A 17,447-nucleotide genomic window follows, 5' to 3' on the forward strand; every position below is an offset into this window, starting at 1 on the left:
CTTTACGCTTGGATTTGCCAGCAAGCGGACCTAGAGCTTTAATTCTATCCTCATCGCGCTTTAATTCTATCCTCATCGCGGTTCTAGATTTGCCCTCTAATGCTATTTAACGCCTCCTTCGGTTCCGAAAGTGCACGCCTGAGATATTGATTTTCCGCGTCAGGTGACCGGATTCGGGGCACTTGCTCTGACTGTGCCTCACCACTTGCTCGTTTGGCTGTTGTAGTCTTCTTTCCCATCGAAGGCACTGTGTCGCAGCCCTTGCCTTTCTCGGACCACGTGACCCGTTTCGCCGGCGGGGAGCGAGACCGGTACTGGGATCTCGATCTGGATGCGCTGGTTTTCCCGAATTTCCCTGAGCCGGTTCGCCTCCTCGAGTGAGAGTGCCCCCTCGATTGCGAGCGGGCTCGCAGGGTGGAGCCACCATATGCTGCCGCAGGTGTCACCGAGCTTTGTGCCTAGGAGATACTGATGTCATCGCCGCTGGCCATCTGCGCTTTTCGCACCATTTGTCGTCACCTTCGACGCCGACGCCTTAAGGTATATGGGATCTGGTAGCGTTGTTTGCATGTCCTATCCCTGATAATATGGGGGCCGACGCAATCTTCACATTTGGGTGTGCATTTGTGTTCCTCCTCTTGCGAGTCTAAAGACAATTTTCCCACAGCCGCGGCACTTGTTATTTTCCTCTTTGCTACTGGGGCACACGTCGTCTCGGTGACCCACGTGGCCACACGCATAGCATACATCCATCTGCCGTTTGTACAGAAAGCATGAAACGACGGTGGGTCCACACATAACCGTGTTGGGCGCTCGCATGCAGTCGGGTAGTATAACTACTTGATTGTTCCTAATTCTTCTGACTTCAAATGCCGTAAGGTTTCTTTGGTTCAGAATCATCCTCTTAAGGGCTCCTTCGTCAAATGAAGGGTCGATGTTTCATATTACATATTTGCAGATGTCATCAGGGGCAGAGATGTAGGCTGACATCTCAAAGGTTCTGAGATTATAATACGTATCTTGCAGATTCTTGCATATCCTCTCGCGTTTTGATCGTGCATCTTGTTTGGCCACACGGTGTCCTCGGAAGTCTGTTGTTCCGTAACGGCCACCCCATGGCCAGGGCTTGGGCCAGGGGTATGATATCCGTCTTGGAAACGTCGAGGCCTCGATCTCTTGGGCCACACGATGATCTTGATTTGGTCCTTGGGTAATTTCGGTAGCCTCGAGACTGCCGTTACCTGCGTGATGAAACTTTTGACCGGCGAGTTGGCCGTGCGGCTACCAGCCGGATTATTCTTGGTGACACGTTGCCCGCCATATGACGGCGCACTCGTTGGTTGTTTTCGCTTGCTGGCGATGGCGGTCGTCCATCCCGCTTCATCGAGCTGCTCTGGGGTGATTTCCATGCCCTTGACGACTATGGTCCCGGGCATGGTTTCTGTTGGTCAGTAGTTCGCTTGGAACGCCGATCGTCTGCGCCGGCGGGGTGGTCAGGCCTACGCCTTCTCGCACTGCCGTGCTGTAAGTACGCTTAGTCCGTTAGGGTGACGCTCTCTCGGCTTGGTCGGAGATTCAAGGTGTCACAAAATGGTAAAAAGTCCACCCACCGATAAGAGTCAACTATCTGCGCATTCCTTGGAACTTGCCGCTTCTTAAAAGGTATAGTTCCCGTGGGTCGGCTTTGCAAACCAGCTGAAAACCTTGAAAAATGGGAGCCGATTTGGGCACGTCCGCAGTACTCAGCGCCTTTTTCCCAGGCGGAAATTAAGGTTTGAAATTTAGCGTTAGAAAATTATGTGTTATGGTATTCAATGAAAACAGTGAACAACCAGTGGTATTAGAGGGCCAGAAAACGCCTCAGCTAAAAGAATATAAATATCTTGGTATATAGATAAACGAAGGCAATAGATATATGAAAACACAGGAAAAAACAATAACAGCAAAGTCGAAGCGAAATGCAGCCACAATGAAGTGGAGAGTGCTGTGGGTGTGGAAAGGTCTAATGTGGAAAGGTCTAATGATTCAAGGATGACTTACTTTTAGAAATGCTGTTGTTTGCTTGAAATCAAGGTTACAATCAGTATGCTATGGCAAGCAAAGGTGGGCGGGACGCCTCACATTAGGCGCTCACGGGAAGACTACAAATGGAGCTGCCCAGGGTGACATGGGCTGGACAAGTTTTGAAGTGAGAGAAGCTCACAGTAACATTGATTATGAAGAACAACCGAATCGGACGATCGAATCCTGGTCGGTGTGTGTTTTTCTTTTATTGCGCTGAAACGCTCTTTGTTCTTTTCAGGATTCAAAAAAAATATATGGTATCCAGGCACCGCATATTTAACGCGCTAGAACTGTTTTTCGCACCAGTATCCAGCGCCTCCCTGTGCGCCGTGCCTGCCCAGCGCCCTGCGCGCTGCACGGGGCCCATAATCCGGCGCACTGGGTCCCAGTGGCACTCGGTTTTGCAATAGGCATATTTTACAAATAAAATTGGAATGCATATAAATTTGAATCAATAGAGATGTATCTTGCTTTAAACATCCGTAATGTCACTGCAGTGGTGTCCCTGTGACTCGAGGTATTGGGTACCACTGGGTAGGTGTGCAGTGGGTTTTAGGCCTCATTGACAGGTAACCGTGAACTTGTCTTCCGAAGGCGGGCGCATGGTTGCTGCCAACGGCTTGCACCATGCACACCGGTGGGGTATCATTTGTATTCAGTTGTGTACGAAATGGCCAGTTTGGCCCCAGTTGGTCAGGCCAGGACGACTCGTCCCAGAATGGCCGAGGCCCGGGCTGTGGTCCGGTCTACAGTTCGGGTCAATGGAGAGTGTGGAGCGGAGGAGGAAGATTAGGAACCCCACTTTTTTTTGCCGACTTTCCAACTGCGTTAAGTGTTTTCGACGTGAGGCTTGTTCAAAACCTTTCGGAGGGGTGGCTCGCTGAACTTGCGCGTAAAAAAGCGTGATATACTGTAATCGTGGATATTTTTGCAACCGAACTACCCACGCACGTTTTGGTTGCGCGGTTGTGTTTCCGGTATATTTAGTATTGCGGGATATTCAGAGCGTCCTTTCGCGCCACATGTTTGAACACTTGCAACCGGGTGGGACGTGAAGTATTTATCGCCTTTCAATAGTAGCTTGGAAGTGGCAAAACTGATCGCTATTATTGTTTTTATTGTGTGTGCTATTGTATCGGGAATATTGCTTTGGTAAGAAAGTGAGAGCTTGGCCGCGTATTTGAACACGTGGGAAAACGTTCCATACGTTAAGCCTGTGCGGCATTCATTGCTCTTAAAACAGTGGTGAGAATTACTTTGCGGCATTTTAAGGATTTAGATACTGTGCTTATCGGTTTTTGCTAGAAGGCACGTGCTCTGCATTACAGTATCATAACATTTGCATTAGAAAATGCCATGCAATGCACGGCAAGAAAGCCGGCAAAGCGTGCAGTGTGTGGGGGGTCCCACTAGGCAGACGATGGGACGGGTGAGAATGGAGAGGGAATCGAGTCAATCGACCCACACAGTGATGTCGACGCCAGGCTGAAGATAAAGGAGGCATTTCAGGATGAGCTTGTCAAACAGGTCAAAGAGCTCAAAAAGCGCTTAATTGTAGCGTGAAGCACGGCACCGAGGCAAAGCAGGAGCGCATGGGACAGTGCCCCTTGTCAAGCCCGAATCACGTGGAAAAGTACAAAGGAAGCAGGGAGAGGAAGGAGAGAGTGAAACGGTGATTATCGATGGCGACTCAAACCTCGCTAGGTGCTCAGAAACAGTTCTGGAGAGGGTGAAAGGCGATAAAAGAGTGGCAGTAGGGACATTTCCAGGGCGAACACTGGGTTCTGTCATGGAGTGAGAAAAAGCAAAGCTTGCGGAAAAAGCCCACGTGTGCAACCTTGTCGTAGTAGCAGGTGGGCTAAATGACATCCTAAACAGGAAAGGGACAGGACTAGCCCAGTGCTTGGCGAAGGGGGTTGGCGACTTGTACGAGCGGTCCCCTCAGGTGCAGATAACATGGTGTGCACGTTGCCGGAGGTGCCTGTACGTGACAGTCTCGTACAAAGGGCCGTAGTGGCTGCTAATGAGGCGATATGGAAAATGAACCGAGAGAAAGGTTTGAAGGTTGTCGAACAGGGAAGTGAGAAGGTGGAATGCTTTTGAACCTGGCGCGATCCACTTTGTAGGCTTGGACGAGAAGTGGGCTGGCGACTTGCTGGTCGCGCTGTTCCTTTTTTTACATGGGGCATGGGCACTCAGGAGGCCAGCGTAGGTAGTAACGGAGAATGTATTCAAGGGAATCCTCAGAATAGCATCGCCGTCAATAACAGAATAATAACATACAGGGCGCTAGAAGAAGGGAAAAGTGGGAAGAGATTGCGGAGCAGTTAAATAGGAACAAATATGGGTGTACGTGGTGTTAAGAATGGCCAGCTGCAGTGCAGGATTGCCACCCACTTACGACTATGAAGGCAACCTCCCGGCGCTGTTAAGAATGGCCAGCTGCAGTGCAAGATTGCCACCCGCTTACGACTATGTGGGCAACATACCGTGAGCTTTGCCGCCAACTTCTAGCCACAGCGTGACTAAATCGACTTTGTGACGGAATGAGTTCGGCGGGCCAACTATTGTTCCCAAACTCCCCAACGCGCTACCCGGAACGGCTCCGAGTTCTACGGGGCCCCTCTGACGTCGGCTCCGGACATTCGAACGTGTGGGCCTTTGTGTGCTTAGGCCGTCCTGCGGGAGGCGACTAGTTTGCGATGACGAAACGAACGTTCGCCGCCTTGTATGGCCGGAGGAAGGAGTGTTTAAAACTGCTGTTGTGCGGATGCTCGACACACTTCTCTTGAGCAGTCATGTTGGACTGACACTCTCTCTCAAGCAGTCATGTTAGACTGATATACTTTCTCAAACAGTCACGTAAGACTGACATAAATATTGTAAATAAACCGATATTCCTCGTTCTTGATGAGAAGCAGTCCTTCCCTTCATCAACGTCCTCAGCCTGGACAAGTTGGACGTCGGCATGGGCCAGCTACCTTCTAATTCATGCCCGACTCCAATCTCGACAACGGATCACGAGCGATGGGATTGAGCCCCCAACCCTGACAGTGGTTACAGAAACGCACCTTAGAGACCCGGAAGAGCCGCCGGTGATTGAGAATTATGTTTTGGAAGAGTGCAACAGAACTATGTCGGAATGAAAGGGAGGACCTTGCGTTCAGCGATAGCAGGGGAAAAGTAAGCATGTCCGTAATAGAGATTCGTAAGAGGTGATTGGAAGATTGGCGGAATAAAAGTAGGGAAATGACAAACAATGGAGACCTACAAAAGCAAAGATCACCATAGGGGGTCAGAATATTTGGTTGTGGGAGTTCATCGCGCGGCTTCTTGTTCTTTTTCTTTTTTTGTTGTTTTTAAGCTAGGTAGGGCAGTAGAATAGCAAGAGCTTGGTGGCGCAACCCACCACCCAGTTCCATAGGGTACGCTCATAAGATCCATCCATCAATCCCCCATTTGAAACTCTTCACCGTGATGAGGTAGTGACCTGAATGAAACAAAAACAAAATAATTAAAAGGCTTCCCGCTAGACGGAACTTCACCACAATGCTTGCTCCGCCGGTTTTATCAGTGCTCTTGAGAAAGAGCAAGCGCTCGTTGCCTGGAGCTGAGTTATCCTCTCAACAGAGTTTAGTCGCGACGAGGCCAACCAAAGATAATTGAATCCAGGCTGTTCACAGCTTTCTCAAGAGGCAGCCACGTTTTTTCTTTTGTCACGGAGGATCATCATCATCATCGTCGTCGTCATCATCATCAGCCTGGTTACGCCCACTGCAGTACAGGGGCCTCTCCCATACTTCTCTAGCTACCCCAGTAATGTACTAATTGTGGCCATTTCGTCCCTGGAAACTTCTAAATCTCATCCGCCCATCTAACTTTCTTCCGCCCCCTACTACGCTTCCCTTCCCTTGCAATCCAGTCCGTAACCCTTAATGACCATCGGTTATCTTCCCTCCTCATTACATATCCTTCCCATGCCCATTTCGTTTTCTCTATTTCAACTAAGATGTCATTAACAGTCGTTTGTTCCCTCACCCAATCTGCTCTTTTCTTATCCCTTAACGTTACACCCATCATTCTTCTTTCCATAGCGCGTTGCGTCACCCTCAATTTAAGTAGAAACCTTTTCGTAAGCCTTCAGGTTACTGCCCCGTACATGAGTACTGGTAAGGCACAGCTGTTATACACTTTTCTCTTGAGGGATAATGGCAACCTGCTGTTCATGATCTGAGAATCCCTGCCAAACACACCCCAGCCCATTCTTATTCTTCTGATTATTTCAGTCTCTTTATCCGGATCAGCGGTCACTACCTGCCCTAAGTAGATTACCAGTGCCTCGCTTCCAGTGCCTCGCTACCTATTGTAAATTGCTGTTCTCTTCCGAGACTGTTAAACATTACTTTAGTTTTCTGCAGATTAATTTTTAGACCCACTCTTCTGCTTTGCCTCTCCAGGTCAGTGAGCATGCATTGCAATCGGTCCCCTGAGTTACTAAGCAAGGCAATATCATCAGCGAATCTCAAGTTACTAAGGTATTCTGCATTAACTATTATCCCCAATTCTTCGCAATCCAGGTATCTGAATACCTCCTGTAAACACGCTGTGAATAGCACAGGGGAGATTGTATCCCCCTGCCGGACGCCTTTCTTTAGTGGCATTTTGTTCCTTTCTTAATGGAGGAATACGGTGGCTGTAGAGCCGCTATAGATATCTTTCAGTATATTTACATACGGCTCATCCACACACTGATTCCGTAATGGCTCCATGACTGCTGAGGTTTCCAAGGCACAACAGTGTGCATAGCACAAACACCGTCCCCAGCGTAGCTCGCTTGCTCTTCTGTCGTCACGGAGGATACTTTCTTTTAAACCATTGCAACGGTCGTCCACAGTGCTGTCATGTTTTTTGGCTATGTCATTATTCACCTTTATTTAGTTGCCTGTCCTACTGCCATCACACTTTCGGACAAGGAATACCCGGCGACGTACATAGCACTAGCCCCTTCTGGCATGAATTCCTACTAAAGCGACACTCAAGGCAAATAATAGGTCAACGCGGATTGTTAAAATGACATTCCATATACCTCGCTGCACGTGTTTCCTTTAAGGAAAATACTTAGTTTAAGAGAAAATCGCGTCGTAAGGGTCCGTATACCTTGAGCGCACTTCAAATTGCTTTTATTTGACCATGGGCAGTAGTGACGTTGCATAACCCATAACCGCCCTTTACTTCTGTTTTGGGGTAAAACGACGGGCGGCGATGGAGGAAACTGAGCCAGGACAGAGCGTTGGATTGGCCACTGCGGCTGCTTTCGGTCAAACTGGCATGGGCCGTTCGGGCACCTTGCGACATCACATGGGAATGCACACTTTCTTTGCTACTTGCCGTTTGTCTGTTTTGCGAGGCAGCAAAACCAGCGCAGCAGTAAGCGATAATGAAACTGAAACGCGAAAGCTTGGGTGGCAAAGAATCGAGCGAGGATGAAATCGATACCAAGAGTAACGTAAATGAGCTTTTTTTCCCATAAATATAAGACAGAACTGGACAAGTACCATTTTCTTTATTATATAACTATATAAATATATAATAATAATAAGGAGCAGTGCCTTCGTCAATGGGCTAGTACTTGAAAGTCCTGGGTGAGTCACAAATTGCGTCAGGCATTTACCTCAATTCCACAATAACTAAAACTTACACGTTCTCGAGCATAAATCTATCAGTTAAGCTTGACTTCGTATTTGGCTTTAGTGTCTCTATATATACGCTGAAAGGGGAAGCTGCGCTGAGGCCTGCCGCCTGTGGAAGTATTGGTGGGCGGGATCACTGAGCGGCAACAACAAATTATTTATGTTTTTATCAATTCCATATAGCGTCCCGTTATAGGCATGTATTAGGGTATTAAGGTATCCTAATTTCACCTCCGTGCCTTAAATGCTTTTCCTAATTTGAGGTTCACCTAGTATAGCGAACACCGGTAAGACACATGGTCACATACTTAGGACAGCAAATCATTCTTGCATATTGGCTCTTTTATATCCTTTTGATACCTTTTCGAAAGGGCGAGAAGATATTTTACGTAACGTTACAAGTCCATATTTTCTAAGCGGTACTTTATATCTGATCGCAAAAACTGCCCTTCCAAACAGCCTTCGTTTTTAATTGGTTTTCAACCGTTTGTTTAAATGACGAGGTTGTCGCTCCTTTATTTGTTATGCAAGGTGATCTCAAGTATTTTAAGTATCTAAAGTATGCAAGGTCATCTCATGTATTACATGAACCAGTGATCTATGTGATTATTATGGCCTACATCACCGTTATGACCACACTCCTACGATATAACTAGTACAATGCTAATACAAAATATAAGTCTCCGCACATATATCTAAAACATACAAAAACACGCTGATAGTAAAAGTGAGCTGCGTAGCCCTGTAATACATCTTCCAAATTTCACAATCATATTCCGGCCACCCCGTCATCCTTCACGGAGGTCACGCACCCGGCAGCGCTAAACTAGCGTGCCACAGCTGTTTACGCGATGCAAGCGAACGCTGACTCTGTATATCGAGCGCTTACCATTCCCTTGGTGGCTAGCCCGAGTGGACGCATGCACATAATACAGCATGGAACTACAGCGTATAACACCACTCTAAGAACATTACATGAGTTGTTGCTGCACAAAGACACTAGGCTCCGCAAACACGTATATCGCTAAGTGCGGTGTTAATTCACTTGGATAAAGCCGTACAGTGCGCTATGTTACTAAGTAAGAAAAACTGATATAGGCTGTAAATGTCTGACCGACGCCAAATATTTCCACCAGTTTGAATAATTAACACACAATTTCGGGCAAACGTTATAGCACGGTGAGTCGAGGGTCTTTCTGCTACATTCATGTTGAAAACTCTGAAATAGAACCAAGGATTTGAATTATATAATTTGGATAATAAAAGTAGTCTCAAGGATGTCCTTGGGTATTTAGAGCGGATCTTCTGTTTGTGGGCGTAGTCGATTTGTAATGCAGGGAAAACAGTCGGAACGACTAAGGCATATGGCCTTGCGAGTATGTGCAGTACCCGTCCTTTGTACCATTCAGGAAAACGGTAGCTGGTCAGCATATAACCTAATACAGATAATCCTGTCCGTAACGAATAAATGAGGAAACTTGTAAGGTGTACGGCATCTTTGCACATCACTTCAGATCATTCCAATGCACATGCGTAAAAGTAGAAATGGGAAATGTGACTGTGCATGAGTAGAAACTTGAAATGCCTAGTGCAGATAATAGTTGACATTCCGTTACTCTTTCTGTTACTCACCAGGTGTTTCTGGCGATGAATTTCACCACCATGGTCACATACTGCTCCGCAGTTCTTCTGACCGAGGTGCATTTGCTAACCGCGGCAAGTTGTTTGTACAGGTAAGGTCAAGAAAATTATAATACAGCCAAGGGTGGGACAAATAGGAAGACGCACGAACGACAAGGCACTGCCCTTGAACTAAAGTTCGATTCGTGCTCCGCACAGAATATAAATGCAATAAAGGGCAAGGAAATAATGACGTCCTTCACATACAATTTGGAAATGTGCCAACTAGTCCGCGTCAATGGTATAATTAAGGACAAGGAATAAAAGGTACTTACTGACCTTGTGGCCCTCTGTATGCAGCTACATCTTTGCGGCCCCAGGTCGGCTGCTCAGTCGTATGGCTACTTAGATATCACGTTCTGTTTGAGAGCCTTAGAGAAGCTTTTCAATGAGTAGCATGAAGATCATATTCCAATGAAAGCAGAAAGCCAGTACGCTCACCCACCATGTTTCGGAAGAGGTTATCGAGGATTATGTGCTAAAACTTTATCCTGATACCTCATCCATAGCCTCTCTTGTTACACCTGCAATGCTTAAAGGCGTTATTATAAATCAATCCATCAAATAATCAATCAACCAAACAACCAACGAATCCAGCTGCAATATTTACTTGTCCAGAATGAAAGAACAATAAAGAAGAGCCAGTCTAGGTAAAAACACAATGAAGAGCGCAAAAAAAATGTGTTAACATTTACCTCAGGGCGTCTGTTACGTTCTGGAAGAATTTTTTACATGTTTTTATTATTTTGAAACATATCTTGCATTATATATACGCCACTAATGTTGCGCAGTGAAATTTACTGACCGGCAACCATCCCTTAGAAGTTGTCTACTTTTTTTTCTTCAAGTTTATGATTTCGAAAGGCGTTTCAGGGTGTACGTAAGCGTTCTTATGTCTACTTTACTGTGTAAAGTGTGCTTTATTTTACATTCTTCCATACCGAAGGCAACGCTTCAGATGTTGATGCATATTAAATCTTATTGCGGCATACTGCAATAATCAAGAAATGACATTTCATAAGAAATCACCGTTGTAATTGTAGCAGCGCGACTATTGCTTTTGGAGTCAGGGAGTGATGAAGCAGCATTCACTGGGCCCGAAATAAATCGGTGATGCACGCAGGCACCAGACGGGGTGGTTCCCTAGTTACGGGACCCATATGTTTCCAGCAGCTCCTGGCCCCTGTCCGTCAGTGCGAGCTGAATCGGTAGGGCGGGGCTGGATAACAAGGTCTCCCATCGCTCAAGGGGTTGGGCATTGGGGGTGTTGGTGGGAAGGGCAGGAGGGGGGGTCTTGAGTTCTGTGCACTCTGCCAAGACGTGCGGCAGGGTGCCCCTTTCCCTTCTGCAAAAAGGACAGAGCATATCGTATTCCGCAGGGTACATGCGTTTCATCAGTACGGGATGCGCAAGCGATCCCGCCTGCGCTCGACGCAGGATCGTCTGTTGTTGCCTGGTGAGTTTGGGGTGCGGTTCTGGCAGTCTGCACCTTTCTTCTCGGTACATCCGGGTAATGTCCCGAAAGCTGGTAACCGGGTGCGGTAGCTCTGCCGGCTCGTGCTCGGCCCGGATTGACATTTCTCGGGCATGGTAGTCGGCGATGGTGTTGCCTGCTACCTGCGAGTGAGCCGGGACCCACATGAGCTCTATGGCTCTTCCCGGAGGCTTGTGCTTGGCTAGAATGGCTCGGGTCGCGGAGGAGATTACCCCCCTGCGGAAGCTTCTGTAGGCTGTCTTTGAGTCGGTGACTACGGTGTCCACGCTCGGCTGTGCGAGTGCGAGGGCTACGGCCACTTCTTCGGCAACTGCGGGGTCTGTTGTCTTCAGGGACGCGCTGACGATCAGCCTCTCTTTTGAAGTAACCACCACGGCTGCACGGTCACTGTGTTTTCGGAGCGAGGCGTCCGCGTAGAGGACCCTGGGGTTCTCTTCCAGCTTACGGGCTAGGGCTTTGGCTCGCGCGGTGCGCCTCTTGTCGTCCTTGCCCGGCGTCATGTTCCGGGGAAGGGGTTTTGTCTGAATTGTCATTTTCCAGTCTTCCGGAAGGGCCGTCTTGATGGGTACTGGCTCGATCTGCCATCCTAGAAGACAACTCACGTGCAGGTGGCGCGACAAAAATGCTCTCTGCATCTTTGTGCGTGAGGGAAAACGAATTGCAAGTTCAAATTCTTCAAAATTCCTATAATGTTCACAAAATTCACAAGAATATCTAGATAATTGAATATACATACCTCTATAGACGCTTTAAATCACAATTGGAAGATACTTATTTCCGCCTAATTTATTCAGAAAAAAATGGTAACAGCTCCTTCACCGCCCGATTCATGGCCGATCCCCCAGAGTGGGTTGCGCCATTTCAATAGGGAACGAGAACAAGAACCCAGTGGCGCGCTAGACCTTAGCAGCCGCGGTATCGGAGGCTCCAGAGGTCGAGCGGCATCGTGGCTGGCCGGCCTAAATAAACCGTGGCTGCGGTGGCGCGAAGAGGCACCCTCTTCGCGCCACCTCTCACAAATTGGCGACCGGGACGACCGAGTCTAGGCATGCAAGCGTCAACGCACCGTCTCTACTAAGGTAGGGGCACGCGGTCCGGCAGACGTCGCGCGGCTGTAGGGTGTCTTGGAATTAAACACCGTCGCGACGGACATTGGTTCATCCAGTTAGCCGTTTCATACTCAAGAAGGTACCAGGCTGCGGCTGTGTTCTAAGCTCCGGCTGTCACCCCCCGGCCCCGACACCTACGAGGACTTGCGGGCAGCCGTGCTTGCTCACTACGCCACCTCGAGTGCTCAGCAGCTCTCGTCATTTGAAAGGTCGCGGCGTCATTCCGCGCGTCTTGTCGTCCTACATCACCTGCGTCCACCCTTGGCGATACTCAGCACACGCCTGCCCCAACGACAAACTCTGCTCTGTCTGCCTCCTCCCAAAGGTTGCTGCGCGACGAATATTAACGTTAAGGAGCTCGCGTCGCAGAAAAGCCGGGGTCGTCGGTGTCGATGTCGGCGTCGTTGGCCATGAGCGATAAATCCCGGGCGGCACTTAATGAAAAAAGAACTTGCAAGATGGGCTGGTTGGGAATCGAACCATGGTCTCCGGAGTGTGAGACAGATACGCTACCACTCAGCCACGACTTCGATGCTACAAAGCAGTACAAAAGCACCTCTAGTGAATGCGGTGTTGCCTTAGAAACGAGCCGTAGAAAGTTATACTGCGGTATGTATCCGTAATTCTGAACATGTAAATTACATGTAACTTACAGAAGGCGCAGTTGTAGCGAAGTGCGTTTCCGCTACGTTTCTTCTGCGCTTTCCGCACGCGCAGAGCCATCTTGCAGCAAACACAGAAGACCCCCTCCTCTCAATGTACGGCGCTGCCCCGACAGCTGGCGCGCCACGCGCGCATTGGATAAAGCCCCTCAATTTTCCAAAAGTAGCGCCATTCTTAGATCTTTCCGCCACCCCGCTCACCCAGGCGCTTCCTCCTCCACCCCTCCTGTCGCCCCAGCCTCCTCCGCTCCCCCATTGGCCAATCTGTGTGACGTGAAAGCATGCCCCGCGCTTTTGTATATTTTTTTCTTTCCGGCGCAGAGCAGGCGCCGCGCTTTTGTATATCTTTTCTTTCCAGCGCGCTGCGACCCCCATTCTTGGGCCTACGCGACGAAAGTACGGCAGGCGGTTTGAAGGAGCGCGGTAGTTTTATACAATGTGTTAGGGCCGAGTGCTTAATTGCGATGCCGTGCTGCTGCGCCTACGGTTGCCACAACAGACCCAGTGACGGCAAAAAGCTTTTTGCTTTACCATCCGCCGGGCGCAACGCAAAGCAAAGAAAAGTGTGGATTCACAAGATCGGGCGGGCTGACTTCGAGCAAGTGGCAAATAACGCGCGGCTTTGTGAAGTAAGTGCCACGGCTCCTCCAACCTCTTCCTTTGACGCCCGTGTCAAAACGGGCCCGTGTCCAGTGCATTGGGGGCGCGTTAGAGAACCCCAGCTGGAAAAAAATTAATCCGGAGCCCCCATTATGGCGTGCCTTATGAGATCGTGGTGTTGGGATGTAAAACCGAAGAATCAACTTTTTTTCTGTCTTGTGTGCCTTGACTGTTCCAGTTAACGCAACACTGCTTCCTTGTGAAAACTTACAACGCAAAAGAATACAGACGCACGTAGTATACAGAGATAAAATTAGCACTTCAACAAGAGTGTTGCTGGTGCCAATGAGGGGAGGGGGATAATTATTTTCTGAACCTCTTTCCAGTTGTCCCATCAAGTTCCTTCTTTTTTTTCTATCAAATTCTAACCATTTGCACTGTAATAAATAAATAACGATTTCATATGCTGGTACGTTGTTCAAATTATCTATACCGCCTATGTGTGAAAACGTTGCTCATGGCCACCACAACCTGTGCATGAGCTACGTACATCTGTAAAAGGCGCGGAACAGAAACGGCCCTGCTGCCAGGCATTGCTGACCGCAGACAGTCGGAATCTCTCACGCGCCGGCCGAACAAAAGCATCCTGCAGGTACGTAAATTAACCTACGAAACCACGTGCACATACTTTCACGCTGTCAAAACCTGAAACTCTGGTAATTACTCGCGTATCTGAGCACACCGCGTGCTTGTGTCGTGTTTCAGCAACACGAACTTTCAACGTGCGTGCGCTTTACGCCTTAAATGCGCCTTGAATAATGGTGCTTTTCTCTATTTCTTCTGCAAATCCGACACGACATTCTTAAGGCCAGTTACCGACTGACGAAGCAAGATCTAGATTGAAAAAACTGCTCCGCAGGACTCGAACGAACTTTTCCGCGGATTTCCTCCCGTAGCGTTTTAGCCGTCGTCTGCTACGGCAGGCCCACCACCGGCGGCGCCACCGTCGAAGCCGAGCCGAGCGGAGGAGGAGGGAAGTGAATGGCGCTACTTTGGGAGATTGGGGGGCTTTAGCATTGGGGCTGTGCGGGGACCGGTGCCAAGCGCGTCGCGGCCCGGACTCCCTGTCCCATGACGACGCTTCGCCATGCTCCCTCACGGGTTGCAGAATCAAGCGTCCTTCCTTTCTTTAGATCGCTATCTGTCTATCTCTCTGCCCGTGGCGATCACGACATTTGACTGGCGTACATCGTTTCCCCTCCGAGAAACCGAGTTCTTTGGTTCGTTCCGCTTGCTCAGGCACACGTTTCGTTGCCGAGCCGAACGCTGCGTTGCTCGACGCTCACCGCGTGATTGGTGGGTGAAAAGTCCGATGCGGGGCTCCTCGTAAGTGATCGCTGGGCCGTAGCGCATTGTCCTACACCCCTTGGCGGGTCGACGGGAACGCTATCGCGTTCCACCCTTGAAGGCGAAGCTTAGGCGTCCTCCAATTTTTTGCAAGTAATTCACTGGGCGTAACGCAAGCGCTTTCGGATACTCTACGGCCTTCTGCTCTCCTTCCTTGACGTTTCCGCAAGCTATCCGCTCGGAGGCACCTCACTCGCCACCTATTCAGAGGAAGACGTCGGAAGACGGCGACAATGCATGCTGCCGGTTGAGCGCTGCCGATGCGATAAAGAACGCGCTGCCGTTCCGTCGCCGCCAGTGGCGATGCAGCCGACCTTGTTCACCGAACGCATGCTCGAGGGCAGCACAATACCACTGCGCAAACACTCCGTCACGCGGCTTTTGTCATATTTAGCGGGCTTTGTTTCCAATCCGGAAAAAAGGACTACGTGAGACGTATCGTAAAGGAAACAATTCGATCGGTGGTTTCTGAAGGTGCTCTACAAATCTGCGTATCATGCTTGAGGTCCTCAGCCAATAATTAAAAAGTTCGGCAATTAAGCTGTATTAAGCAATGAGTAATGGTGAAAATAACAAAATTGTCTGAGTTACTATTGGGTAATGCGAATAGTATGCATTTAATTAATTTCGCTTCCGACGTGCTTTTCATTTTTAAATCCTTGGCTCAAGTTACGTGGGACACCCTGTATCTATACTGGTCGGTTTTAGGTTACAAAACCCACGCTTTGATTATGAGGCACGACAGAGTGGGGGACTCCGAATCAATTTTGACCACCTCGGGTTCATTAAAGGTCATGCCCGGTACACGGATGATTGTGCATTTCGCACGCATCAAAATGTGGTCACCACGATTTGATCCCGTCAAGCAAGCCTATATCGAGAGCACTACATTACGTGGCCAAGAGAGACTGCTGGTCAAATAACCTGGCGCAGCACCATGGAAAACATAATACGTTAATAATTATAATTATCAGCTGTCAGCGCTACAACAAAGAACTGAAGAAATGACTTTCCTGCCTAGGTTTGAATGGTTATCCACACACTCTATACTGCTCTTACAATTGGCGGAACCAAAAACCCGTTCCTCAGATTTCTTTAGAGATGTAGACTCACTGATTGCGCGTAAATGGCGGGTGCTGCGAACATCGTTTTGTAATGAACAGACCTGCCGCGGGTAACTTCAAGCTGTTGTATTTTGCATTGGTGAGCACATTTTCTTTTATCACGCTCTTCTTTCGCCATGTAATTTTTTGTCAACCATAGATTACATTAATCTAAAAGGGTAATGCGCAGAGAATGCTCGGTCATTCCTTACCAATCATATGAAAGGCTACGGAAGTTGAACAAGCTCCTCAATGTCAGGGACCTTCGCAACAAAAGTGTTGAAGGGTTGAAATCTCGGCCAGTTGGTACATACTTGAACGAAAAATCCAGTCAAAAACACAAAGGACAAGAGGAGAGGTGTTGATACGTTCAGTGCCTTCTGTGCCACCAGAAGTAAATTGTTATGCCTGCTGTGTAACAGACACTTCAGCAGCAACTGGAGTCTACCAGGCAGTCTAACATGGCGCAGGAACGGCTCGTACCCTGTGTGGACTAAGGCTTACTACATGAGCACAGAAAGGCTCAAGGGCGACTTCGTCTACGTGGACCAGGTGCGACCACACACCGACTACAATGCCACCAATTACCGGAACAACATCGCCCTTCTAACGGTGAGCTTGGACCACGCGACGTGCCTTCCCTTCTGTATTAGTAAACGATCCTGATGGAAAAAGTGCTACTAAAACAGAGACTTAGCAAGAACTATATTACATTCTATATTAGACTCGCCCGTGATACAGTTCGTGCCCGTCAGTGCCGTGACCCAGTATTCACACTTACGCTACCACAAAGAAAGTTTCAACATTTCGCGGAGCACGCCGACAGTTACTCTGTTTTATTAGTACTTTATTACAAACTTGCCAATGTGTATTGCCGCTAGCGCCTGCGCCATATACAGTTTGAACAATTTCAGTCCACGCGTACTGAGAGTGATTTGCTTCGCAGCATCGACAGGGATTTGTACTGCAATCGTCGTAAAAGTTAGCAGTGCATCTATATTTGTCGGACTTCAAATATTCGAATGATCTAAGCAGGTATAAAATAAGAACTGCATTGACAACGCGAAATAGCATAGTTGTGAGGATGCTAACACTTGTATATCAACTTTTTTGTTGCACAAGATCACGAGAAATGTTTTTTCCATCATCACTGTAGTGAAGCTGCTAATTGAAGAAGCAGCTCATACGATGAACCGACCAGAAAGCTCAACGCGGCTTCGCAATAGGTTGTTGCTTGCAAAAGATCGTTCGGTGGCCGTCAGTGTCAGTGACGTACTGCCGCCGCAATCTACTGCTTTTGTCCAATATATGTTATGCGTTATTCTTCGTAACAGGTGTGAATTTATCAAGCACTACTTCATAAATGGCATTTAGTTGGATATACAAAAGGCTTTGCAGCAATAAAAATGGGCTGTTTTGTCCGAAGGGCCAATCCCTGTCAATGACTGCAGGGTGTGGCATTGCGCTTACATATGGGGGCGTGCAAAAATTACTTGCACCCTTGAAATATATAACACGCCACCTAGGACATGCAATTGCGTCGCAATCCCAGGGGTGAATCTTCGAGTGGCTGCCATTCATTGCTTTTCAGCAGACACTCTTTCAACGCCAGCGCCAAGGTCCCCTTCAGTTACGGC

At 48.4% G+C, this 17,447-nt stretch overlaps 1 protein-coding gene across 5 annotated transcripts in view; it reads left to right on the forward strand.

Annotated features, from left to right (window-relative positions):
• The window catches only part of LOC139050515 (mast cell protease 1A-like), a 111,633-nt gene that overhangs the window by 69,576 nt on the left and 24,610 nt on the right, over positions 1-17,447 (forward strand). For all 5 annotated transcript variants that reach the window (XM_070526992.1, XM_070526988.1, XM_070526990.1 and 2 more), the window contains exons 4-5: positions 9,390-9,487; positions 16,281-16,422. In XM_070526992.1, coding sequence (XP_070383093.1) covers positions 9,390-9,487; positions 16,281-16,422 — 240 coding nt within the window. The remainder of the gene's footprint in view (positions 1-9,389; positions 9,488-16,280; positions 16,423-17,447) is intronic.

Source organism: Dermacentor albipictus, chromosome 10 (genome assembly GCF_038994185.2).
Source record: "Dermacentor albipictus isolate Rhodes 1998 colony chromosome 10, USDA_Dalb.pri_finalv2, whole genome shotgun sequence".
NCBI classification, from domain to species: Eukaryota; Metazoa; Arthropoda; class Arachnida; order Ixodida; family Ixodidae; genus Dermacentor; species Dermacentor albipictus.